We start from the raw sequence: 27,130 nt of genomic DNA, 5'->3' as shown, positions 1-27,130 counted from the left end.
AAACTGCTGCTGCTGCTGCACGGTGCTGCTGTGCAGTGCTGGGGGGGCCATGTGGGACCACCACCCCAGCACCCCATGGGGAGCTGATGGGGTGAGCGCATCTCATCCAGACAGCCCTGTGCAGGCCTCCTGGCCTTCATCCACCTGCCCATTGCAGGGACAAAATCGTCCCGGCATGATGGTTTCAGGGGATCAGGGTTTCCAAGCCCCATATCCACACCCCAACCAAGGCTCCTGCAACCAGGGGGGCTTCGGGGAGCAGCCGTGGTGGTGGGATCGGGCTGAGGACAGGCTGGCTATGCCGGCCCCGTCCATTGGAGCTGTTAAAGCTCCTTGTCCTGCCGCTGGCACCCGCCCCAGCCCATGAAATGCCGGGGCGAGGGAGACGGTTGCTATGGCCGGGTGAATGCAAGGGGCTCACTGTGGGCTTTGTGCGGCATCAACACCCACCGGGCTTTGCTTTCACAGCCCCGTTTCCAGGGAAACAAAAGCCCCAGTTTTCTTCCAAGAGCACAAAACTGGGTTTTCCCTTTCCTCCCCCCCGCCAGTGCTGGGCCCCACAGTTGGGGAGCAGCTGGGGAAAAAAGGGGTCTCATCCTGGCACAGGGATGGAAGTGGGGGAGCAGAGCCCAGGCTGCCCACCATGCCCTCAGCCCCTTGCATCCCCACAGGGCGAGCGAGGTCCCTGTGGGGGTTTGGCAGCAGTGGGAGGAAGGGAGCGGGGGACAGCTCTCATGCACTTGGTCCGTGCTGCTCTGTCCTGAGCCCCAGCCAAGGGCGAACAAAGCCGGGCTTGTTGCTGTGGCCCCGCGGGGCTGGATGCGTGGGGAGGAGGAGAGCCGGGCGGGGGCAGGGAGGGCACAGGCAGCACCATTGCAGGCAGCACCATCAGCATGGGCTGTGGGCAACACATGGCCCCATAGCAGCCAGAGCACCCCATGGGCTGGGCTGAGCCCCAGCCCTGGTGCCAGCCCGAACCCCAACCCTGGTGCCAGCCCCCATGCCCGGGTACCCAGGCAGACTGCCATAAGGCACAAAGCACAGCCCTGGGGAGGGTCAGTGCAGGGGGCCAGCCCCCAGAGGACACTGGGCAGGGGTGCCCCTGCCAGCAATGGCCACAGGCCCCAGGAGGGGGCTGGTGTGGGCAAGGGGGCCAGGAGAGGAGCAGGAGCCCTGCAGCAACCCTGCTCCAAACCCAGCATCGACAGAGCCCTGTGGCAGTCGTGGGGCTCGATGTCCGGCAGCAGCGATGGCCACAGCCAGAGGTCTCTGAGCTCGTCTTCGCACCCAGGCCAAGGAAACGAGGCATTCGGAGCCATCAGAGTTGGCTTTGGCACCCCTTGGGTGAGCATGACCATGCGGGTGTCCGGTGCTGCCTGGGGGACAGGGACCCCCCCGCCTTACGCTCTAAGACATGGGCACAGCACCAAGGAGGGATGGGTGGCAGCGATGGCGAGGAAGTAATGTGACTGCAACCACACCCCCAACGCAAAATTGTTAATTTATTATTATTAGGAGGCAAAAAAATTGTACAGTTACAAGAATCATTTCCCAACAGAGGTCAAATCTGAGCCAAAATATCTCTTAAAAAAAAAGGGGGGGGGGGGGTGACAACACTTTACAATTCATTAAATTAAAAAAAAAAAGAAAAAAAAAGAAAAAGGAAACCTCTCTTTGTGCAATTCTGCAAAAACAAGAACAGAAGAGAAACCCCTGGCCTCACTGCCCTGGAGCTGAGCAGGGGAAGGGGCTGGGAGAGGGCCCCTGCAGCCCCCCGCCCCTGGGCCACCACCACCCTCTCCAACAGCCCTGAGCTGGGGACAGGCAGCTGCCTCCCTGCTGTGCTGCTGACCTGACTCCACTACACACCCACCCTCCTGATGCCAGCACGTCTCCCCCAGCCCAGCTAAGTCCCCGCTAGACTGGCTGCAAGCAACCTGGCCAGGCCCCCAGGCTGTGCCTGCAGAGACCCAGCAACTCATTACATGGCATAAATGGGCACAGCCTTCCTGACTCCCCCAAAATTTCCTCTCACCATCTCCCCACCTGCAGACAAGGACCCAGCCATGCCCCCCCCCGCCCCACTGCACCCGCGTCCCCCCCCAGCCAGTGCAGCAGAGCTGGGGGATGGCATGGGGAGGAGGGCACGGGGAGCAGGGCACCTGGAGCACTCCCCTGGCTCCAGCAGGCAGTGCTGTGGGCACACAGGGACCCTCACAGTCCCCTGCACGTCTCCAGGTGTCTTCATGTGTCCCCCCCTCCCTGGTGTCTCCATGTGATGTCCTCAGCCAGGGCAGAGCCAGCAGCCCCCAGCCAGGTGCAGGCAATGCCCTTTTGGCACGTGGGGAGCCAGTGCGGCTGCCCCGAGAGGCTACGCGGAGCTGAGCCACCTCTGAGGGCAGCTGGGGCAGGGAGGAGGCAGGAGCCAGCCCCCACACTCCCCGTGGGGTATGCTGGCATCGCTGGCCCCGCACCTGCACTGGCACCGGCCCCTCGGATCACCCACCACCCCAGCACAGCAGAGCAGCAGGACTGGGCAGCGGGGCAGGATTTGGCCCAGGCATGGGGCCGGGGGGGTGGATGTGGGGCAGGGGGACAAGTGGCCCAGGGCAGTGAGGAGGGGTTGGGGCAGTGGCACAGCAGCCAGAGGCAATGTAGCAGGGATGGATCGTGACTAATCCCTGTCACCTGGAGGGGCAAGGAGCCCAGGGGACGGCATCCCTTCCCCCCCAAACCCTGCCCATGGGGCCAAAGCCTAAGGAAGGGCAAGGTGGGCATGCTCCTGACACCCCCAGGATGCTCTCTGCCTGGGGGTACAAGCAGGACACCTGGGGAAGGGACAAGGGAGCCCCAGGGGACCTGCCTGCAGCCTGGCACAACCCCATCCCCAAGGGGCTGCCTTCTGCTACCACCCTCATCTTCCTCCCAGTGCTGACCCTTGGCCAGCCTTGGGGAGCCCACAGCCTTCCTACCACTCACAGGGCCCAGTTTAGTAACAGAGCCATCGCTTAAATTAAAAAATTAAAATATATATACATATATATATATACTGTATACACAGACAACAACAGAACAGTGCCAAAATGGGAGGAAGAGACAGAGAGAGGAGAGAAGAGGAGAGGAGGGCAGTTGGACATTTTCTTTACAATAAAAACAAGGGCTCCACCTCAATGCGAGCGGAGTCTGGGGTCCCCTAAAAATACCCATCTAGAGAGAGAGCTGGAGGGACAGAGCAGGAGAGAGAAGGGGCATGGGCTTGTACAATGGCATCTTCCTGATCTGAGCTGCAGTCTGCAGGATCTCAGCTTCTCCTAGACTTTGAGTGCTGGATAAGCCACTGTAGGGTGATGTCTGTGAAGGCAAGGGGAGACTTACAGGCTCTCCCTTCAGCTGTCACCCCCTCCTGTTCTTGGGCAAACAGCCTGGGCATGCTGCTCCCGTGGGTGCAGGCTGCCCCACCACTGCTGTGCCCCGAGCCCTGCACCAGAGCTGCCGGTACTCACCGATGTTGTCCTTTTCTTTGCAGGAGATGGAGTAGCAACAAATCTCTCGGTCCTGGATGGCAGAGAGGTTCCTGTGGGAGAGAAGCAAGTTCTGGCTGCAGACCCCCATGGCTGCGCATCAGTGGTGATGGGAGACACCTCCAGGCAGCCTTTTGAAGGGTCTCTTTGGACCTCGGCTCGGAGATGGGATACTTTGCAGGGGCAATGTCTCCCCAGGTTCCTAGGGACCTGCATGTGGGTTGGGAAGGACAGCAGCACACCATGCCCATGACTGATGGCCAGGTGCAGTCTGTGGGGCATACGTGACGGGGTAGGAGGGACCCCACAGAAAGCCTGGCTACAAAATCACACAACTTCCCTCTCTAAACCTTAGTTGCACAGTCCTGTGGCGAGATGGGGCAGGGAGGGTTTGCGAGCAGCACAGGCTGGCAGCACAGGAGCTGCATAGGTGCCCACAGGACAGGGGAGATCTCTGAGGGGTGGACGGGGAGGAGCAGAGATGCTGCGAGTCAGCACAGTGTCCCAGTCCCTCAGCTGCAGGGGAGGGGATCGGCGCCGGCAGTGTGGAGGTGGGCAGGAGGCAACATTGGCTGCAAGGCCACGTTGCTGGCACGGCAAAGGGTGGTAAAATAAGGGAGAGGTACGTGGATGGTGTCATACACCGGAGCAGGATCTGACCTCCAAGCACCAAGGGCTGCCGGGGGCGCAGAGCCTGCATCAGGCAGCAGGGCAGAGCCGTGAGAGGGTGACGGGAGCCGCACCCACGCGGGACCACAGCTCCACCGCTGAGCACGGTGCCAGGCCAGGCCCCAACGCCACCGTGTGGCACACAGGACCAGCCCTGGCACCGGCAGCCGCGGCTCCCAACAACTCCCCATCCCCACAAGCGCTGAGATGTGACCTCCGTCGGCCGCTGCCTCGGAATGTCCCCAGCCACCCACCTCTGCCAGCCCACCCCAGGCACCGCAGTGCCACCCCAGCTGGGGAAGGAGTACCGTCAGAGCATGGCGGGGTGACCATGCTGGTGGGGACACGGCAGGAACAGGGGGGGTCACACTGTTTCATAGCCCCACCGCAGCTGCGTGGGCCACCGGCACACTTACATCTTCTCAATGAGCTCCTTCTCATCCAAGGCACCGGGCAGGTCTCGCTTGTTCCCCAGGACTAGGACCTGCAGGGCAGGAAAGGGGACATTTGAAGCTCATGGCCACCAGACCAGACAGCAATCTGCTTCTGCCACCCAGAAGTGAACCCTGCTTGAGATGCAAGACAGCCTTGGCTACTTTACTGTGGTGTGTCTGGACAGAGAAAACCCCTTCAGCGGGCAATCAGAAGGCAGAGCACTTCAATTAACAGTCTTAATTAGCCCGTACACAGCATCTCCTGTGTACTCTCTAGTCCCAGCGAGAAGCTGGCTCCACAGCACATCCTCCCTGAAGGGCACCAGCACCTCTCATGCCATCTAGGACGCTCTCCCAGGAGCCTCTTGCTGTCTTTGAGAAAAAAATCAAGTGAAATGGCTAAAACCGACATTATCAGGAAGGAGCGAGACGCAGATGCTGTGTAGAACCTACTCTCCGCAGGCAGCCAGCCCAAAAAAGCAATGACTGTTTGCACCATCCACTGATCTCTCCTTACTTCAAGGCTTTTCACATCCACAAAGGCATCCTCAGACTATGCAGGGAAAATAATCACCCAGCAGGACTCATTCATTCGTCTGGAGCACGCCATGCGACTGTCATCTGACAAGAACATCACTGAGGCTGCGGTCGCCTTCCCAGGGTGAGCCGGGGCCTCTGCAGCAGCACAGTAATACAGCATCCCCCAATTTAAATTTGGACACTTGGTCTCAAAAAAGAGCACTCAGAAGGGCTGCAAATGCAGTGTGTTATGTCAGGAGCTTAATTTAGTTGGCAGTGAACATTTGGGATCTGTGGCAAGATCCTCAATTAGCTCCTTTCAAGGGATGCCGATGTTGGATGCTCCATAAGCATCCCGTCCCGGCACACGCAGTGTGCCCCGCTCTGCTGCCACAGCCCACCTCCTGCAAATGTCACAGCCCAGCAGCCACTCTGCTAGGAGATGAGACTTAATGTCCTACCATAAATAAGGTGCAAATTCATGCAAAAAGACAGATCTCACACATTGGCGGGGGTACAGTTCTGGTCTCTTCTAAAGCTCGCTTCCCTGTCGCTTGGCCCCCCCCGGGCTAGAAAGCGTCATTGCCCCAGGGCCCACAGGAGTGCAGCAGGGAAGCGGACCCCACCAAGGAGAGGGATCCCCTCCCTGAATCTGCTCTGCAAAATGCAAGCCCCTTGCTGCAAACCCTGGCAGCCACCAGCCTGGGGACCGTGAGCAACTGGTGGGGGACCTATCCAGGCAACAGCTCACCGGGATGCCCTGGAGCTGCGGCTTGTCGAGCAGGTTGTGCAGTTCATTCTTGGAAGCCTCTATCTTCTCCTGGTCGGCAGCATCCACCATGTACCTGCAAGGAAAGGGACACCCCTGAGTGCAGGCGCTGAGGTCCCCACACCCCAGTGCTGTGCTGAGGTCCGTGCCACCACCAAACCTTGCTCACATGGCAGCCACACCACTTCCACTGGCTCCTGGGCCACTGCGTGGAGGCGATGGATAACAAGATCCTTCCCCCAGGACCCCTCTTTCCAAGGAAGGCTGTGGGGCTGAGAGCCCCTCATGTCTCTTGGGGGAGTGGGGAACCTCCCTGTCCCTGTCCCTGCAGGGGTCCACCCCGTTGACAGCAGGGACACGGTGGGCAAGGGAAGCCCAGGTGCTGCCTGGGCAGAAGAAGCTGCAAGACACACGTTGCCCCCAAAGCTCAAGCAAGGTTCATCTGCACATGGCAGCTCCTTACAGAGACCCAGAATACAGGACAACAAGTGGGGAAGACAAGAGGAGCTGCCGATGGAGAAGAGAAGACATCAACCCGAGATCCTGGCAGGGGGAAGGACCTGCTTGTCCTCTTGATGGGAGCATGGGGCATGGAGCAAAGGGCACGTGAAACCAGCAGTCAGCAATGCTTGCTCTGAGCAGACAGGGGAGATGTAGGGAAGGATTTAGCTCTTACAGGCCGACACCCATCCTGCAAGGGACATAAGTGAAGCCAAAACTGGGGAGAGGAACTGATCAAAGCAGCCTTTATTTTAAAGATCAAGAAGCTGGGAGAGAAGTGAGAAACACCATCAAGCTTCATCAGGTCTTGTGGGGTTTATTAAAAATAGGAAGAGCTTTTAGCTACTGAAGCACTGAACACAGGAAAATGTGTATGGCTGTACTGAGAGGGAAAATCACCACCCAGGCACTGCCACAAGCGTTTGGCACGCCGGACAGGGTGGGAGGGCTGAAGGTAAGAGAGAAGGGACGCAACGCAGCTCAAGGTGAGGAAGGCAGACTGAAGCGTGACCTGGATGGCCACAGGTCCTTTTGTTTCCTCTCAACCAGATGGGCCACTTTGGAAAAATTATGAAATTATGGAAGAAGGCAGTAAAAGGGAGTGAAAAAAATGGGATTTTGTCGTTTCCAGCAAAGCTCACTGTTATAAAAAGTCTCAAGGACATGTCCCAACATGGTGAAAATCAGCAAGGACAGGACTAGACACTGCTGTCCCAACAAGCAGGACAGGCGGTCCCTCACTCGTCCTCACCTGCCAGACCTACAGTTGGGAAGGGTGGTACAGAAACCCAGCCCTCCAAAATCCCAGAGCATGGTCAATTGGTGAAGATCACATAAATCTGATTTTCTGACTGGGTTTAAGTAACCCCGATGTGGTCTCTCAGGGTAAATATTTGTCCTTAGGAGCAGGGAGCCTGCTTCCCAGGAGCATCGTGCCAGGCTCAACCCCAGCCTGAACTCCCTGGGACTGCACTTACTGCAACATTTGCAAGCAGGGGACATGCAGGGACACTCAGCAGCAGGTATTGCACAGAGACTCCTCTCAGTACAAGATTCATCCAGCAGCACATAAACACCATGACCTGGAAACATGCTGCTGGTGGCCACCCTTAAAACCAGCCTCTTGGAAAGGGCTGAGCCACACCGATGGCCTTTGCTCAGCCCCTGCAATGAACAGGCAGTGCAGGGAAAGCATGGGAGCCAGGAAGGGCAAGATCTGAGGAACAGAGCCAGGCCGAGTGATGATGGAAGGGAAGGGTCTGCCACAGCTGGTGGGGACTTGGCAGCCCTGTGCTTAAAGCCCGTGGGGGCACCAGTCCGAGGAGGAAGCATCTCAACTCCTGACACAGGTGTCTGGCTCTGGCAGTGAAGGCACTGCAGCTCCCCCGGCTCAGCCCTGCCCAGCACCCTTGGGTGGGGTGATGGGACCGTGCCTCCACCCACTGGAGGGGCTCAGCATTGGTGTGTGGGTGACAGGGCTCTCTGATCCCAGGGATACTCACACGATGGCACTCACTCCACGGCAGTACCGCTCCCACATGCTGCGAAACCGTGGCTGGCCACCGATGTCCCAGAGCTGTGACAGGGAGAAGGTGGCATTATCCCACCATCCTGCCCATTATCCCACCATCCTGTCTGTGACTCTTCCCCATGTGGCCGCCCAGCCAGAGCACCAGGCATGCACAAAACCCACATCCATCCCCTCGCCTTTGGCTCAAACCTAACGAGGAGGCTCCTGACTCGATAAAGAAAGGAGACATCTCAGGAAGGGCAGCTGGAGGGTGTTGAACACCTCCTGTGATGTGCCTCTGCTGGCACGGAGGGACTCCCTGGCCCAAGCTGAGGCACTCCTCCCCATGCCCACCTCACCTCCTGGCCTTTCACTGATGCATTTGCCATTTCAAAACACTCAGCACATTCTTGGAAAGATTTCTGCAGCAGGCAGAGATCCCCAATCAGCTTTTCAAGCCCTTCCCACTGTTATTTCCCAGCCCAACCCAGGGCCCTTGAAAGATCCAGAAGGGGTAGAAAACTCCTCTCCCTTTGCTCTTGAGGCAGAGACCACTACTGCAAGCCATGACCTGGTGCTCCCACCCTCAGCAAGGTGACTACTTCCATAAGTCCCCACCAGCAAGCCAGAGGTATAAGAAAACATCCAGCTTTGCAGCCCAGACTGGGTCTTACTGCAGAGGTCTGGATCTCCTACATCCCTTCCCACCATCTCCTCTGGTGGGTACTGGCAGGAGCCTAACAGGGCAGATCTTCCCAACTGCAGCTGGGGTTGCTGGCATCCTTCAACCTCCAGCAGAAGACCCACCAATCTCCCTTCACTCCATCTTTCATCCCAAGAGCCCCCCCCCCACTAGTGATAACATCTGCACCTTACCTTTATGGTAACATTCCCCTTGGTTATCTTCCTCATGTTAAAGCCCACCGTCGGGATCATGTCTTCGTTGAACTGTCCTGACTGTAAGGAACAAGGTGAAACAGAGTTAGGAGGCATGGAAATCCTGCCTGAGCAGGGCAGCGAGGCTGACAGCCTGCCTAGAAATAACCCCAAATGCTCTGCCAGCCCTGCAGCAGGCACAGCACAACCTTCCTCCTGGTGCACACCAGAAGCAAAATTAGAGCCAAGGAGACAAAATGCCTGCAGGACAGAAATAAAGCTGCTGCTGCTGCTGCTGCTGCTGCATGGGATGCAGGGCGCCCTGGGTGCCCCGGTGAAGCCCCCAGCCCCACAGCGAGCTGCCACCCCCAGCCCCAGACACGCTGCCGCCTTGGTGGGGTGGTGGAGGCTTGCCCAGCCCATCCCTTTCCAGGCAGGATTCCCAAGACCTTTGCGGGAGAAAGCTGAGCCCTTTGCCCGCTGCAGTGACCTCAGGTCAGCTGTGCCAGGCCCAAACATCTCTTGCAGATCCCACTGGCAGCCCCGCAAGGACGCCCACGGGGTGCAGTCAGGCTTCCTGCCCAGGGGAGCCACCTCCTGCATCGGCTCCTTTTCGGCCACGAGTCCTGGGGTTTCCAGCACGTTTCCTGCTTTGGATCTTTTACGGCCCAGCCCAAACCAGACTGACTTCTGCTTTCCTGCAAGCCTGCTGCCTGCCTGCAGCCTGTCTGCACGGGTCCTCCAGCCCCCGCACCCTGCCCACGCATGAGAGCCAGCTGCTTGCACTGGGTGACATGGGGGGATGCAAAGGATCCCTTCTCCCCTTCCCCAGGAGCTGCTGACATGTTTTCTCCAGTAGCACAGCTCCAAGCTGCGTCAGGCAGGAGAAGCATGAAATCACCATGGATTTGCAGCATCCCAGTGCCGCTGCAAAACTAGGTTTGTCTTGTTGGAGCAGTAAGCAGAAACTGTCCCTCTGCCGCCACGGCGAGATGCCGGCTCACCAGCCCACATGCCTGGCACCGCGCTGGAGGGACAGGATGGCACTAGTCTGTTAAAGCCCACCCCACCTTCCAGTTTGCTGCTCAAATCCCACCACTGCAAGGCAGTCCCAGGCTGAGCAGCACAGGGGGATGTTCCGGGCAACCCCAGCAGTGATGTGGCATCCCTGGGGCAGGAGCTGCCACAACCCTTCACCCTCTGCCTTCAGCAGCCTCCCACCTGGCAGGCAGCCTCACTAGGACTCAAAACAGGTTTATCTTCTTTGCTTTTTAAACGCATCCTTGTGGAAGGCCCTGCTGCGGGATGCCGGGGAAGCAGACAGGGAAGAGGGTTTGATAACCAGGATAACACGGTGCTGGGACTTTTGGCCATCAGTGCCAGAAACCTGCAGGAACCACCAACCATGGCTGAACTTATCCCAGCAGCTCTTTACTGGCTTAAAATCTCAGTTTCTCTGGGACTTTTCTGGGCTTTCATTCAGTTAACACAAACCTCAAAAAAGGAAGGCAATTTATGCCATTTTCTGATAAGCAGAATTTTGTGTCTGATTGAGCCAATGGCTCCTCCAGACCCACCACATCAGCGAGTCCCCAGGGTTTTCCTGACCTCTTCCAACGGTTCTGCAATATGTGCCACTTCCCTTTTTCATTTCCCTTTTGCATTCATCAGCAAAGCCCAGCAGCCAAGGGGTCTCCAAGCCACAGTGCACCCAGAAACCATGCCAGGGTCTGGTGGGGAAGGTCATGGGGGAGAAGAAGGGAAGCAGGCTCTTCCCTCTACCACTGGCTGACACGGGAGATGTCTCCTGTGGACTGAGGTTGAACACACAATTTGGCTTTGTGGACCAGGTTTTAAGGAATTGTCGGGCTTTGATCAGAAGATGTGGAAAGCAATTGCTGAAGAGCTCTTGGAAGCCTCAGGCACCTCCATTGGGGATCCCGGACCACACCACGGGAACTGCTGCCTGTGCAAAAGCCACCTCAGACATAGTTCACATGTGATGGTAGTTCTTCCAGGAAGGGAGGAGCTGCAGGAGCCAGGAGTCACCTCTGCTTTCGCCTGCAAGAGATGGGAGGGAGCACATCTCCATGAGCAAAGCACGGCCTTGTTCCCTGCCCCAAATCCTTCCCCCACCACAGTGCCTGCCTCCAGGCTGCCCACGGCCAAGGGCAAAACACAAAACCACACATGCTGCCCAAAAAAGGCTGGGGTGGGAACGCGACACATTGTGGTCCAGGATTGCTTGCATGTGGGTCCCTGCTGTCCTGACACCAGCAGAGGTGTCTTCAGTGCACTGCAATGCACTCAGCTCCTCCTGCATCAGCTGCTCTCTGAACGCAAATTTGAACAGCAGAAACATGATGTCCCCTCTTCTCACTCCAATTGCCCTAGATGCTGATGCCTCCAGCACATCTTCAGCTACCTGCAGGGTCCAGCCATCCACAGTTCCACTGCCAAGGAGAGTGGAGACCAGCCCAGCTACAGACATGCAAAAGCTTCACTGGACACATCTTTTCCCCAAATTTTAGTTACGCAATGGACATAGGACCTGCACTGACCCCAGAGATCATGCCTAGCCACACCGATCGCTTGGGAATGGGATTCCTCCAAGAGGCATAAAAATCCTTGCAGGCAAGATGGATTTTGTGGCTACAACAGGTGGATCAGGTCTTTGCAGGCTCTAGTTCATCACTGGTTTTGCCAGGGTCCCCTCAGCACCCTGGCCAAACCACCCTGCCTCGGTGCCCTGGCTGGAAGACAAATGACCTTTCTGCCCAGCCCCACCACTTTCCAGCTGGGTTACTGGGAGAGGTGGCCAGGATCCAGTTTTTGCGGGGGCAAGTGGTGCCTCCAGCTCACTCTGAGACCCATCCTCTGCCACATGCATGTGGATACCATGTCACCTGCAACTTCAGCCATTGTCCCCTGCTTGGCCAGCACCCAGGACCTCAGCTCGCTGGCACATGCAAAGAAACAACCTCAGCCTTCATGCCGCACCCACCAGCTCTGGTGAAATGTGCAGAGCCGACGTGACCAGGCCCTGCTCCTCACCATCAGCCAGGCGGCTGTCACCCTATCTTAGTGCAGGATGTCACCGCTTTGATGCAACCTACTCTCGATAAATGGCTGCTGGCTGTTTTGCAGCCCCATATCCCCAGGTGCTCTCAAACAAGCCATTTCCTGGGGACCGGAGATGGCAGTGCTGAAAGCCCAGCCCCTGGTCATATAAAGTCATGCCTCCACCAGAACATGGTCCTCCACAGGGCAGAGGCAGGTGGCCAACATACCCCGGGTTGGATGGCTCCCACCTGCGCTTACACCATCCCCAAAACCATCCAGCCTCACGCTCCTGCAGGCATCTCCTGCCACGTGGCACAGCACCGAATCCCTGCTGAACCCTGTCCAACTCCAATCTGGAGAGAAACGCAGGGGGTTTAATTTCTCACCTGCAACCTCCCGGTCCAGCCTCCCCAGCTGGCTTTGTGCACAGTGCAGGGTGGGAGTGCCTGGCAGCCGGGAGCTTGACTTGCAAAGCCACTGCTCTTCCAGGAGCTCTTCTCTGAAACAGTTAAAAAAGACCAACCCTGCTGCACAGGCTCACTCCAGCCCCCCAGCATGTCTTGCATCTCCAAGCCAAGCCATGACAGCCCCAGAGATGAACGCTTGACTCCGACTACACTATTCAGACAGGAAAAAGCCAAACTCAAGCCAAGCCTTTAAAACATTTCCCTTCGACAGCAGGTCTTACAGCTCTTTCAGCCTCTGAGCATCACAGGACACCTATGGCATGGACCTCTGTGTCCCCCTGCAGAAGGCACTGGAGGGGACAGGGCTGTCCCCGAGTGCAGCACAGCCCTCCCAGGGAACCCAGAGACCTGGGAAGGGGGCCTGCCACCTGGAGCCAGGTGGGATGGAGTTACCCCAGGGCTGGCAGCAAGGAGAAGAGCCACACGGGTCCGAGAATGAGACAATCTTGACTTTTGCCCCAAATTCTCAGCAGGCTTTGTTTTCAAAACCTCTGTGCAGAGGGATTGCACTGAAGGGACCCATGTCAGCCAGACCCCACTGTAGCAGGCAGGCCAGCAGCCCAAGCTGGGCAAGCACGGTGCTCCGGGACAGAGATGGGCACCTCAGTCCCCCTCCACCCCAAAGCAGATGGTCTCACCACCAACTCCTGCAATTAACATACACGGTCAGGCTCTGCAGCACCCCTCAGCTTGGAAATTCAAAATTGCAGGCTTTCAGCGTGGTGGAAAACCCACAGACCCCTCCTGGCCCTGTTCCCGGTGATGCTACCAGAGCTGAAGCAGGCTGTGCTGGCCTCCCTGACCCCATGGGCCCTATCTCCAGGGCACTCTCTATCTTGAGAGCAAAAATGGGATCAGGGGACAAGCCTGCAGACGGCAGCCAGGCCATACACCAGCTGACCCTGAAGCCCAGGTGATGCCGGCATGACTGACACTGCCAGTAAGCCCACAGGAGCCAGGCAAGATGATGCTCTCCAGGACAGATTCATCCCACTCCCTGCAATGCAGCTAATGGCAAAAGCCTCTGGATCCAAGCAAGGCACCAAGAAGGTCCCTCCTGCAAGCTCGGGGAACAACATGAGACAGGACCAAAGCAGAGCTGCTCTGCATGGCACATCCCAAGCCAACCCTGCAATGCGGGGGCAACAGGCAATGCCTTCGGAGGACTCCAGATCCTTTGGGACAAGGCAAAGGTCGCAGCTTAGCAGCTCTGCCCTTAGCATTGCCCTCTCAAAGGAAACAGAAGCAGCCTGTCTGCTATTCAGTGCATGTCTCCAAACATGATGGACCCATGCGGGCTACATGGTACCTGCACCCTTGGTTCTGGCTACCCAGCCTGATGGATGGCCCCAGCAATGGAACCTTGAAGACATGGGTGTTTAATCCATTCCCAACCTGTAACATCTCCATGCCCCTGCTCTGTCACTGCCAGCATCCATCTACCTCCTCCCCACTGTCCAACCCAGCTCACACAAAGTCAGCGCTGGAGCAGCTTGGCCCAACTCTTGTTTCTGAGGTTGCACAGTCTCCCCTGGACTTCTGCTGAACTACAATGCTCAGGTTGTCCCCACTTCAGTCATTGCTCTGGCTTCTCGGAGACCTCCAGCTATTGCCCTGCTCTCAGCTGGATCTTCTCCCTTCCCATCCCTTCCTCCCCCAAGCACTGTGTCCCAAAACAGCTGTGACACCCCAGCCAAGGCAGGGGCAGCCAGCAGCAGGGCTGGGGGTGTTTACACCTTTCAGGACACTTGCAGTCCCTGAGGGCACAGCACTACTGGTAGCTGTGCCACAGGTCTGCAGCCTGGTCAGGACACACGTGGCACCTCGTGAAGACAAAACCTTGTGCTCTGCTTCCTAAGCTGGGTTTAATCAAGGGGAAGCTGCAGAGAATCTCCTAGATGAGCCTGGCAGAGGTAATTATTAAGTTCTGTGACAAAAAACTCATCTGCATACACATAAAAGAGCACAGAGAGGCAAGAACAGGTGGATGAAACCCAAAGACCCCTGGTCCCGCTACTCCCAGGGCAGGAGAGCCAGAGCAGGTTCCTCTACCCACAGACACAATGGCAAGTGGGGAACCCAAAGTATGGCAGGGGAGAAGCACCCTGGCATCGCACAAGACTTCTTCTGGGATGTCTGTGGGAACAAACATGGGAAAACAGAGGGATAAGGGGATAAAAAGGGTCAACAGGTTGGTGGTCAGTATTTTTGTCTGGCCGTGCCTTGTGCTCAACCAACACAGTCTGTCCTGTCTTCTTACCAAATTGCGATTCTATTTGCCCGGGTAAGGGTCTCTATCTTCTGCGTGCATACGTGTGTTTGGGGGTCTGAGCACCAGCAACTGGTCTCCAAACCAGGGTCAGAGGCCACTTGTCCCCGGTGCAGCAACCAGAGCGAGTGCAGGTGAGCGTGCAGCCACCGCTGAGCAGGTGGAGTGGCCATGTAGCCAGAGGGTGGGTGTCCCCAGGGGTGAGACCATGGGAGAGGGTGGCTGCTGAAGGGACCAGGAAGTCCAGGACAACTGCCAGAGCAACCATGAGGTCTGAGGGTCAGCTGAGAGATCTCTGTCTGTGTGTGTGTTATGGCTGGGAAATGCCATGGCCACAGCCAGCAAAACTGGCAGCCACCGGTAAAACAGAATTTAAGTGAAACCTTTACCTTCTCCAAGGCTGTAAAGATGAGACCAAAGTAAATATTTAAGCAGTGCCCATAGAAACCAACTCTTCACCTGCTGAAGCTGCTGCTCCTGAGAAGTAGACTTAACTAGGAGAAAATCTGCATAATGGCAATAATTAAAAAGCAGGTGTAACAAAGCCCGGAGCTAGACCAATGTTGATACATTTTCCACTTTTAGAGGAAATGAGGACTGCATTTGTTTTTTCCATTGAAAAAAAAAAAACAGAACAAGAAAAACGAGAAGCAGTGGGTGCAAGCTGTGGAAACAGGAGAAAGCTGGGGACAAGGACAAACCTCTGATGAGGCTGTAAATGGTGGACTTTTGCTATCAGGCCAGAGAAAATACAGGAGGTTGCTCCTTGCCCATCTGTCCATGGCTCCAAGCCTGCACAGCCACTGACTTCCAATGCATGTGCTGTTCATCCCTCTAAGGCACCGAACACCCACCACCAGATCCATCAGCACAGGCGCCAAGTTTTGAGCTTGTACCTGTTCTGACTCTGCCCATTCCCACCAGGCCCTCGGGCACTGGCTCCTCCCTCAGACCTCTGCAAAGCGCACAAGGACACGGAGTCCCACCACATCTTCTCAAGCAGCACCTGGCTTTGCCGCAGGGATAAAGGCTGATCGCTGAAGAGTTAGCAAAATGGTGATACATCCATACAGGACCTCTCAGGCGAGGAGCACCAGAGCAGAGACCAGCAGTTGGTACAAGGACCAGCAGAGAAATAAAGCCCCCAGTGAGCTCACAACAGCCTGGTAGTCCTTGGCTCTTCAAAGCTGGATCAATCTTCAAGGCTACCCTGCTTTGAAAGACCAGATACCTCCAACTCAGGCTGCTTGAGGCTCATGCTACCCTTTAACTTTGCAACCTTACTGATGTTTACATTCTTCTGGGTCTGCCTTTTAACTTTGCACTCTTTAATTAAAAAAAAATAAAATTACAACAGTCCTTAATTAGCAGGTCTTTGCTACGTCCAGACCTCAGGTTATGCTGAGGGAGGATTCAAGGACTACGCTTGTGTTTTTCAGGATGCGCCAGTGTTCTTGCCCAGTGGATGACACCCATGCCACAGGACATGTGGGGCCAGGCAGACGCTTCCACACCCGGCTCAACCCCAGCACCTGCACACGCATGCACCCAGGAAAGCCCTGCCAGGGGCACAGCAGTCCCAAAACCCAACACCTGGGTGCAGCTTGACGCCACCACACATCACCCCTGGGATGGGGCAGTCGCTCTTCTCAGCCGTGCCAGCAGCAGCCCTGGCAGGGACACTCCAGTGAGCCATAAACATGGGTGTCCCCTGCACCAGGGACAAGTGGCCTCTGACCCCTGGTTTGGAGACCAGTTGCTGGTGCTCAGACCCCCAAACACACTCATGCACACAGAAGATAGAGACCCTTACCTGGTGAAATAGTTAGAATCGCAGTTTAGTAAGACAGGACAGACTGTGTTGGTTGAGCACAGGGCACAGCCAGTCAAATGTACTGACCAGCAACTTGTTGACACGCGATGGACCCTTTTTATCCCCTTATCCCTCTGTTTTCCCATGTTTGTTCCTGTAAATGCCCCAGAAGTCTTGTGCAATGCCAAGGTTTCTGCCCTGCTGTACTCTGGATTCGCCACCATGCCTCCAAGCTGACGCAGGAATGGCTCAGAGATATGCCATGATGGTAGGGAGGTTTTTTTTAAGGCACAGCATGGAGTATCCCGTCAGGCCCAGTCCCTCTCCCAGCATCCTCAGAGACCCTCACGGTGCACAGCAGGTCCTGCAAACCCTTGTCCCAAGCTGGGCAGTAACACAGCCACAGCTCTTCTGGCAAAGCCCAGAGTGCAGGCAAGACCCTGCTACCCCCAATACACAGGGACGATGCTTGGAGCAAGCCAAGTGGCTTTACCCATGAGGGCTGCATAGAGCATCTCTGGATTGAACGGCACTAAAGCAAGCCAGAGGCTGGTGCCGAGGATGCTGGGCTGGGTACATCCACCTCTGGTGCATACATCTAGCGTGGGCCAGATCCTGGAGCACCCGAGGGGGCCGGCTCTGCAACATGCTGCTCTTCAGGGCAAGCAGATGGGCTTGTTTGGGGTTTCTTGCCAAGCGGGAGGGAGATGGTGCCGCTGCCCACCTGGATGACCCTAGTGAAGCCCTTCAGACCTGCTTACGTTTCTGCTCTAGACAAAGCGACTCACACTCAGGTATCACTTGTCTGTATTGGTACAATGTCCATATGGGGACCAGTACAGTTTAATATCTTCATCAATGACATAGTGGGATTGAGCGCACCCTCAGCAAATTTGCAGAAGACACCAAGCTGAGTGGTGCGGTTGACACACCTGAGGGACAGGATGCCATCCAGAGGGACCTGGACAAGCTTGAGAAGTGGGCCTTTGTGAAACTCATGAGGTTCAACAAGGCCAAGTGCAAGGTCCTGCACCTGGGTCGGGGCAACCCCCAGTATCAATACAGGCTGGGGGATGAAGGGATTGAGAGCAGCCCTGCCAAGAAGGACTTGGGGGTGCAGGTGGATGAAAAGCTGGACATGAGCCGGCAATGTGTGCTCACAGCCCAGAAAGCCAACCGTGTCCTGGGCTGCGTCAAAAGCAGCGTGGCCAGCAAGTCGAGGGAGGGGATTCTGCCCCTTTGCTCCGATCAGGTGAGACCCCACGTGGAGTACTGCACCCAGCTCTGGGGTCCTCAGGACAGGAAAGACATGGAACTGTTGGAGCAGGTCCAGAGGGAACACACAAAAATGATCAGAGGGATGGAACACCTCTCCTGTAAGGAAAGGCTGAGAGAGTTGGGGTTGTTCAGTCTGGAGACGAGAAGGCTCCGGGGAGACCTTACTGCAGCCTTTCAGTACTTAAAGGGGGCTTATAAGAAAGATGGGGACAGACTTTTTAGCAGGGCCTGTAGCAATAGGACAAGGGGTAATGGTGTTAAACTAAAAGAGGGTAGATTCAGACTAGATAGAAGGAAGAAATTTTTTACAATGAAGGTGATGAAACATTGGAACAGATTGTCCAGAGAGGTGGTCGATGCCCCATCCCTGGAAACATTCAAGGTCAGGTTCGACGGGGCTCTGAGGAACTCGATCTAGTTGAAGATGTCCCTGCTTATTGCAGGGGGGTTACACTAGATGACCTTTAAAGGTCCCTTCCAGCCCAAATCACCCTAGGATTCTATGATCCTGGAAAAAACCCACTGTCCATTTTTTCTTGGCTCATGCTGACAGAGCTTGCAGCAGCAAGGCAAGACCGTGCCTGAGCCAGCTCCTTCTCCTCTTCCAGAAAAATGAAGAAACCCCGCCAAAAAACCTACTGCCTTCTGCATCATGAAACTCAGGAGGCAGCTGTCGAGAGCCCAGACTCTGCATCTGGAGGCAGAATGACCAGTCAGCACAAGAAGCCACGTCCACCTCCCATCCCATCCTAGCCCTGCCAGACCCCACACAAGGGGCATGTCCAGAGTTACTTGGGAGAGGCAGGTGCCAGACTGGTGAAAATGCATCAGAACAAGATCTTCTTGCTTCTTCCTCAGCATCTCCACCAGCATCTCTCTTCTCTACCTCCCCAGCAACCCCTGGAGACCTCACAGGACCTGGAAATGCCACCTCCCCTCCCAGGCTCAGGCACCCAAGCGCATCCTGCCAAGATGGGTCAGCTGGCCAGCAGAGGGGACAGTGGCTCCCCAGGGACAGGTGGGAGCAGGTGCTTAGCTCTGCGGTCCTCCGAGCTGCTGTCGGGATGTGCCTCCACTGGCAGCACTGTCGGAGAGCTGGCCACCTGCCACGGCATCCATCATCCTACCTGATGCCACATACGAGGTTGATATGGTTTCCTCTTGCAGCATTGATTCAAACCACATTCTGAGCAGGGCTTAAGCGCAGGATGCTGCCCCAGTCCCCCACACCATGTAGGTCCGACACCCCAGCACCCAGTCTCTGCAGCTCCGCTCCCTTGGAAGGCTCTCTAATGCGGGTGAAAGATGTGCGATGTTAAATCAAGCAGCAAATGCTCTCTTTTTCTAAACACATCCTGCACTGATGGGTTTTGAGCCCCAGCACCTGTTGAGGGGCTCTTGATGCCCTCAAGTCTCACCCTCATCACCCCCAGACTGGGGAAAAGGCAGCTAAAAGCCCACCAGGTTCAGGTTAAAACCAAAACTAGATGTGTTTTACAGCCTTTCACCCCTCCTTGCACATAGGACTTCAAGCTTCAGCTCCCAACAGCCAGGGAAAGAAAAAATGAGCCCTAAAAAATAAAAACCCCAGCCAGGTCACCCAGGAGGAGTCATCCCCTGAGTCGTTGCTGCCTTCAGCACAGCCCTTGCCAAGTATGGCCACAGCTCTGGGCTGCTGTAGAAAACCACCCAACCTTCCAGATAACTGGATTCCATTTTTCAGCCAGGTGCAGCTAAAAATCTTGGAAGACGAGGATAGTGCCAAGACACCCAAAGCAGCTCCAGCCCCAGTGTCAGCATCACTCTGCAGGCTGGGGAGCATCACCTGCACCCACAGAGATTTCTTGGGAGATCTTTCCAACAACACCAAATCTGATACTTTCCAGTTCAGGTTATTCCCCTCCCCAAAGCCCAAATCACAGCTATTTCCCCTTCTAATGCTCCCATTACATCACCTTAAAGCCAGACGGCTCAAAGACTTCTCATAGAGTTCCTGTTGAGTTGGGATTTTCTGTGTGTCATGTTATTTAGCTGTCCCCAAAGTGTCCTTATTTACAGGATGTTTTCTCGAAGGTCAGTGCCTCTTTTTTGTGTGCATCTGCCACAAAACCTGAACTTCCCCAGTAACTTCACAGACAGAGGTAAAACTGCAGCAGAGACTGAGCTCCTTGCTCAGCACCCTGAGCCTGACTGCCCTGCAACAGTGTTAAACACCCCACCGCAGACCTCCTGATGCACCAGCAGACCTTGAAGCCAGCTTCAGCCCCCGTACAGAGAGCTTCCCTTGAGAGCTGCTGTAATTCCTGGATGTCACTTTTGCCTACACCAGCAATACTGGCTAAGCAGAAAGTCTTGGTGCACAGGTCTTGCAGGTAGGGTCTTGCACACAGCAAAATTGCCAGGTATGAAGCGTTTACTTGCAGAGGCAGGAACCCCACAGAAGCCCATGCTGAGCCCCAACTGCTGCAGACATGACTGGGAGAAGAGGAAGCACGTGTGGGAAGGGGAGCTGGGCTGGCAAAAGAGCTGTTGCAAGAGGATGAGGACCATCCCCAGTGATTTCCAGCCCTGTGCAGGTGAAACAGCCCAGCAGGTTTGGGATAAAGCTCCATCACCCTTTAAAGCTTATTTGTTTTTTTTAAAAGGTGCTAAATTACTTTTCCATTTTGAATGCAGCCTGTGTTGCTATTAACAGGCTAGCAGCGCATGGCAGGCCTAGAGCAGGACTAGCCTACCTGTGGCACTGCCACCTCCCACCCCGACATGGGACTGCCAAAAAGGGCCATTAAACATGCAAACAGCGGGGATGAAGTCACCCCATAAAAGGATTGGTGCTTAGGGTCACTGTCCCAGAGCCACAGAGCTCCCCATCCCCCAAGGCTGGCGTGGGTCTGCTGGGTGAACCAGCATAAGACCTGAGCACTGAGTGGTGACTGCCAGCAAAATAGCTCAAAAGAAGGAGCACCATCATCTCCTGGGTGAAAAGCATTTTAGGGTGTCCTCCCTCTGCCCCTGGGGCACTTCAGGAAGGATGTTTTTGTCCCTGCAACACTTGGCACCAAGGGAAACCCTCCCGGGGAGCACAGCTGCAGCACAACGAAGCCTCCAAATTAGCTGCAAAATCACCTTTGACAGCCCAGCAGCTTCCAGTGCCCCGAGTGAACAGAAGTAACTCGCTTCACTTTGGAGCCGAGGCACCGACCGAAGCAACATGCACAGACAAGGGGGCCACAGGGGAACCGGGACAGCCAGAGGATCCGCATCCAACTCCCTCCATGAAACCCCCCGGAGCGTCAGCTCAAACCTGCCCCTTTGAGATCTGCCTGCCAGTGGCTCCAACCTTGCAGCATCGCACTGGGAAAGGGTGAGAACAGCCCAAAAAGCAAGAAGGGAGACTCCCCCAAGCACCCCTATGGGTGAAACCATACCCTGGGTTTTGGGATCCAGGGCCCCCAGCTCCTGCTGTGGTGTCAGATCCAGGGACCCCGTGGACGCGGCGGCACAGCCGGGGGGAGAGGCCGGCGTTGAAGGGTCTCCAAGGCAGGTGTTGCTGCCCCGTTCGGGTGCACAGCTCGTGCCGCCGTAGCAGCGCCCCAGCACCCACGAAACGCTGCTGTCAGTGGGTGATGGCCGAGGAAGGAACGGAGGTCGCAAGGCAAATAACCGCCTACACCGGCCACCGAGCAAAAAACCCTCGCGGCACCGCGCCTGGCCGCGTCCTCCCGAGGCCCCACCTGCACGTCCCTCAGCGGCGGCAGGGCCCGGCAATGACAAAGCGCCTGCTGCGACGGGGACGGGGGCAGGAGTTTCCCCCGGCTCCCGGGGCCCGAGCACCCGCAACCCTGGGCAGCGGCAGCCACCCACGGGGACCGGCCGCTGCCCCGAAACCGGCAGCTCCCCAGCAGCAGAGCCCCGGCCGGGAGGGGCAAGGCGGGTGCCGGATCCTGCCCGGGGCCTGCTCCGGCTGCGGCCCCCCGAGCCGCCACGCTCGGCACCGGGGATGCGGGGCGCAAACGCCGGGTTTGCCCGGGCTCTCCCGGTGCTGCCGGGCCTGCAACCCTGCACCGCGCCCCACAGCCTGCCCCCCCCCCGACCCCCAAATGCATTTCCGGTCTGGGGTGCAATAGGGCGGAGCAATTCCGGGAAGCAACCAGGGGGGTGCAGGACTGGGGTGCAACGAGGAAGAACGCAAGACGGGGGTGCAAGATGGGTGCAACGGGGGGGGGTGCCAGACTTGGCAGCAACGAGGCGGGGTGCAATGCGGGTGCAACGGGGGGCGCAAGGAGCAGGGGTGCAACCCGGGGGTGGGTGCAGAGCCGAGCCCCGGGGCCGCGCTGGGGCCGTGCCGGGGCGCTGCCCGGGGGGGGAGGGGGGCGGAGGGGGGAGGGGCAGCCGGCGCTCACCGCGATCACGTTGACGAAGGTGGTCTTGCCCGAGTACTGCAGCCCCACCAGGGTCAGCTCCATCTCCTCCTTCCAGAACAGCGCCCGGAACCAGTCCAGCAGCTTGTTGAAGAGCGCCAGCATGGTGCCGGGCCGGGCCGCGCCGGGCCGAGCCGGGGCCGAGCCGAGCTGAGCCGAGCCGAGCCGAGCGGGGCGGGGCCGGGCCGAGCCGAGCGGGGCGGGGCGGGGCCGAGCCGAGCCGAGCCGAGCGGGTCGGGGCCGGGCCGAGCCGATCGAGGCCGAGCCGGGCCGAGCCGCCGCCGCCACCGCCCCGGTATTGTCCGCGCGCCGCGCGCCCTCCTGCCGCACCGCCGCGCACCGCCCCGCGCGCGCCGGGTGGGGCCCGCGCGCCGCCCGCCGCACTGCCGCCCCCTGCCGGCTGGGAGGACCTGCCGCACCAGGCACGGTACCTCCGGTACGGCCCGGCCCGACCTGACGCCCTGCACCCCGGGCACCCTGCACCCAGCACCCCCTGCACCCCCAGCACCCTGCACCCCCAACACCCTGCACCCCGGGCACCCCGGGCACCCTGCACCCTGCACCCCCTGCACCCCCAGCACCCTACACCCCCTGCACCCCGGGCACCCTGCACCCAGCACCCCCTGCACCCCCTGCACCCAGCACCCCCTGCACCCTGCACCCCCTGCACCCCGGGCACCCTGCACCCCTGCACGTTGCACCCCCAGCACCCAGCACTTCTGCATCCCGGTACCCCGCACACCCTGCACCCAGCACCCTTCCACCCCCAGCACCCCTGCACCTTGCGCCCCCAGTTCCCCTGCACCGATCACCCCCTACACCCTGCACCCCTGCACCCTCAGTACCCCAGGACTTTTGCAGCTCCAGCACCATTGCACCCTGGACCCCTGCACCATGCACACCCAGACCCCTGTGCCCTGCAGCCCCCCCACCCAGCAGCTCCAACACGCCTTGCACCCCTGGCACACCTGCACACCCTGCACCCCCAGTACCCCTGCAGCCTGCACCAAAACCATCCCTGCTCCCAGCACCTCTGCACCCAGCACCCACTGCACCCTGCACCCCCAATACCCCTGCACCCTGCACCACTGCACCCTGCACTGGCCCCGCACCCGGCAGCCCTTGACCTTCCTGAGTCCTGCACCTTCCACACCCAGCCCCCCCCACCCCCCGATTAGCCCCTCTGCTCTTTTGCACCCAGTAACCCCTGCACCACGCAGCACGTGTCTGGCACCCTGCATGGGCTGGCGTGTATCCTGCACTCTGGGACAGAGCCTCTGCAGCAGCTGGCACCTGCCCCCTCCAACTATGCCAGCTGCACCCATGCAATCCTGCACCCTGACAAGTCTTTTCCCCTGGACCCCAGCTCCCCCATGTGCCTGGGGGTCCCACAGGGCTCGCCGGTGCACGCAGCAGGCCAGCCCGTAGGGCTGCTCCCCTGCCCTCCAGCCCCTCTGCAGGCCACGCCATGGTCCACCTGTTATCACCTGCCTGAGATATGGCCATGGCAGGAGAAAAAGTGCCCGGCCAGGGGCCAAGGCAGTTTGGGTGGTGCAGCAGGAACCACCCCTCTGCCATGGGTGCCCCTTCCTCAGGGCTGGTGAAAGTGGCCGTGCGGAAGTGCTAGGTGCTCCCAAAGGACCATGTGGCAGCGTGACACCGGTGGTGGCAAGGGTGAGGTCCCAGCAGGGACCCCAGGTCCCGAGGCTCAGGGGACACTAACGGGTGGGATGAGGGTGACCTGGAGGTCCAGCCCCATGAGAAGTGCACCGTGGTGTGAGGGGACCTCATGGGCACAAAGGGGACCTTGTCCACCTGCTGTTTTCTTTTCAGTGATGGGACAGTCACTGGTTTTGTGGATTTGGAGGCTGGGCTTTGACCTGGCACTTTGCCCTCAGGCCTCAGTTTCCCCAGGTAATGGGCTGCACGTGCTTTCATATTTTTACCCTTTGATTTCTCAAGACAAGACCTCTGCAGAGCCAGGACTCCAGAGAGATGTCACAAGAGCTGATGAGCACTTTTCCATATGCAGAATGAGACAAAATTCAAAGGCACAACTTTCTCAAGGGATGTTTCTGTAAGACGTTTATACAACCTGCTGCAACACCAGCCTTTAGAGATCAGGTTGGGCCCTGCAGCCTCAAAACCCCCTCATTCTCTTGCTTAGCCAGTTGCAAGGGGATGCCAAGCTGCTCCTGCACTCTAGGTACTTGTGCTGGTTGTGCTTTCACTCTGCCTTGCCCTGCCACCTTGATGCTGAGTGCTCAGGGCAGTCCGCTGCTGGCTGCCCTGGCCAGCTGTGCGATGCCAACCAGGCTCATTTACATCCAGGCTGGATTTGAGCCAGTCCTAAAGTGAGGGCTGATACACAGGGGCATTTGCAATTCCCTTACACTGGGGTGAAGAGGCAGGACCTTTATTCTAGCAGTTGTTAGGGAAAGCCCACATGCAGAGGAGGTTGCTCACGCTCCCATGAGACATGAGGATGCTGAATTCACTGGTGGGGCTGCCTGGCTGCCTGAGACAAAAGTGTGCACACAGAAAATAGAGAAACTGAGCTGTGGTTGGCTCTGCCTCACAGTGGGTGTCTCAGAGCCTATAACAATTAATGGTGGGAAAGAGTTTCCATCATGTACTGTAAGTCACTGGGAAGCTGCCTTTGTTTTCAGAGACAAAAAACATTTTGCTTTCAGAGATGCTGCAGACTGCTAAAGATCCTCATGCTCTCAAAGGGAGGCCTAAGGAAACAGGAATATCACTGCTTTCTGTAATTACTCCATTGTAGCTCCTCCTCATACCAGTGAAAAATTCATCGTCCCCCGATTCTTGTGTGTAATTTCTGCCTGAAGATGGCTTTTTTTTTAACAGATTCCAGCCCAGGGAATGTCTCCCTGCACCAGTTTGGGGCTTCCCACCCAAAATGCCTGTGGAACTCAAGTTGTTAGCAGAGATTGCCTCCTGATAGCACGTGTGTTACTGCAGTCCCTGCCAGACAAACTGTCCATCCAATGCTCAAACAAAACACACCCCTCACAGCAGAGATGGGAGCTGGGCGAGTCCATCCCCATGAGGGGAGAGACATGAGCAAATGAGAAAAAAAGACCCTTTTCATGTACCGGCCTCCCCTCTGCTCATCACCATTTCCCTTATCCCCATCAAGGGAAGGGACTCACACCAGCCCTGGCAGGTTTGGAAACATCTGGTTGTTTCCTGCTGCTTTGAACCAGAGGAGCCCAAGCTCTGCTCCCTGCAGAGGAGCCGTGGCGATACATGCAGGGATGCACAAGCTGGATCTGGTCCGCATGGCTGCATCTCTACAGTGTTGTTGCCCCTGCTGTCACCCCATGCTCTCCATGCCAGGAGTGTGGGACTGGGCAGAGCATCTTGTGCAAGAGCCAGCACCACTCCAGGACCTCTCCAGACAAGAGCATATTTGAAATTCCCTGAAGGTTTTGATGTGGTTGCTCAACCAAGTTCCTTAAAGAAACTGAATTGTCAGGGCTGTGCCCGTCCTAATGTGGGTAACAGATGGCTCATTCTCCATGTTCCCCTGTCTCATGGTTTAACCACTGGATTACCAAAGACCAGCACGAACAGATGCCAATCCCATACCCCACAGTGTCACTGGTGCTCCCAGCCACCAGGTCAGCCTGTCCCTCTGGTGCTGGGTAAGGTGCTGCTGGGTGGAACTCATCCTCTGCGGGGTCCCACCTGCTCCCAGTGCTCTCACGGGGCCTCTGTGAGCTCCTGGGACCCCAGTGCTGTCCTTGAAATGTCAAAGCATGCCTTGAAATTTCTCCTTTTTGGGTGATGGCTTGGTCATTGATTACTTGGAGTCCGTGAGAATGCTGCTGGAGACTCGTCTGTGGTTACATTGCTCATCTGAGTGGAGAGCTGTTATTGCATACCCAAACCGCTAGATTTTGGCACATCCTACCCCAATGCCCTGCTCTTCCAAGAAGCTGGCCGCAGCGGTGCCCTGCTGCAGCCTGCTGTGGTGTGCTATGTTAGATGGGGACACCATGCAACCCACTGGCACTCTCCATCAGCTGCAGAGAATTTGGAGCACCTTGGGTCTCCTTCCCACCAGCAATGCCTGTGCGTGTCGCTACGGTGATGTGCAGCATGTGGCCACCATGTTTTTTTCTCTCATCCTAGGCAACCTCCAGCATGGTGAGTTGTCGCAAGGGTAGGGAAATGGTTTACCAGCCTGGGAAATCCCAGGCCAAAATTACAGTCACGTGGAGAACGGACTTTTCCTGAACCCTGGGCAGGACCTGGCCTCCTGGGGACATGGTTTGCAGGAGTCTGCAGCCCAGGGCCTCCAGTACCAGAGCTCCCTGCCTGGTTGTCTGGGCTGCACCTCCAGCAAAGCACAGAAACACCATGAGAAGGAAAAAGACAGCGGGGTCTATACCAGGTTTTTAAGGGAGGGGAATGAGGAACAGGAGCAATCTTGCCCCTGCTGAAACCCCTGGCCAAGCTCAGGGGCTTAATCTCAGCCCGGGGCATGGGGAGACATGAGATTTTGGAGCAATTCTTTTCCTTTGACTACTAGGCATCCCATGCTCTTTATGGACAGGGTAAAGCAGTTTCTCAGGACATAGGGATAAGCCTGACACAGCCAGACCAGATCAAACACCCTGCTTCACCCCTGACATCAGGTAAGCCGCGGGATGGGGTTTTGCAATAACACAGGCAATAGTCCAGCATAGCCCTGAGGAGTGCTTGGGAAATAAATAGAGACATGGAGAGATACTCAGATAGTGCAGTCGTAATGGCCTGAGAACTGTCTTGAACAGATAGAGCTGGTAGAAATTGAGATTGAAAGACAGGAAAACTGCTTAACTGATCATAATCTGCATCAGACAGCTGAACTGGCAAAACTCCCAGCACCCGGTGGGGAATCTGAGAGGGGGTGACAACACCCCCTGCCCAGCAGCTGGTCCCAGTGCTGCTCCTGCATGCCTTGAGAGACCCTCAATGCAGCTCTTGCTGCAAGCCTGCCCTAACAACTCTC

General features: G+C 57.2%; 1 protein-coding gene across 1 annotated transcript; it reads right to left on the bottom strand.

The window, feature by feature from the left end:
* Positions 1-1,483: 1,483 nt before the first annotated feature.
* ARL8A (ARF like GTPase 8A) lies at positions 1,484-22,461 on the bottom strand. Its single transcript, XM_069771800.1, has 7 exons — positions 22,093-22,461; positions 8,800-8,880; positions 7,916-7,989; positions 5,895-5,988; positions 4,607-4,674; positions 3,504-3,574; positions 1,484-3,351 (listed from the first exon to the last, which is right to left on the bottom strand). Exons 1-7 carry the CDS (start codon positions 22,213-22,215, stop codon positions 3,302-3,304), a joined length of 561 nt encoding a protein of 186 aa, XP_069627901.1. The 5' UTR covers positions 22,216-22,461; the 3' UTR covers positions 1,484-3,301.
* Between the last annotated feature and the right edge of the window lie 4,669 nt (positions 22,462-27,130).

This window comes from Haliaeetus albicilla, chromosome 26 (assembly GCF_947461875.1).
Source record: "Haliaeetus albicilla chromosome 26, bHalAlb1.1, whole genome shotgun sequence".
In the NCBI taxonomy this organism is placed as follows: Eukaryota; Metazoa; Chordata; class Aves; order Accipitriformes; family Accipitridae; genus Haliaeetus; species Haliaeetus albicilla.
This window is presented reverse-complemented; position numbering and strand designations above follow the sequence as displayed.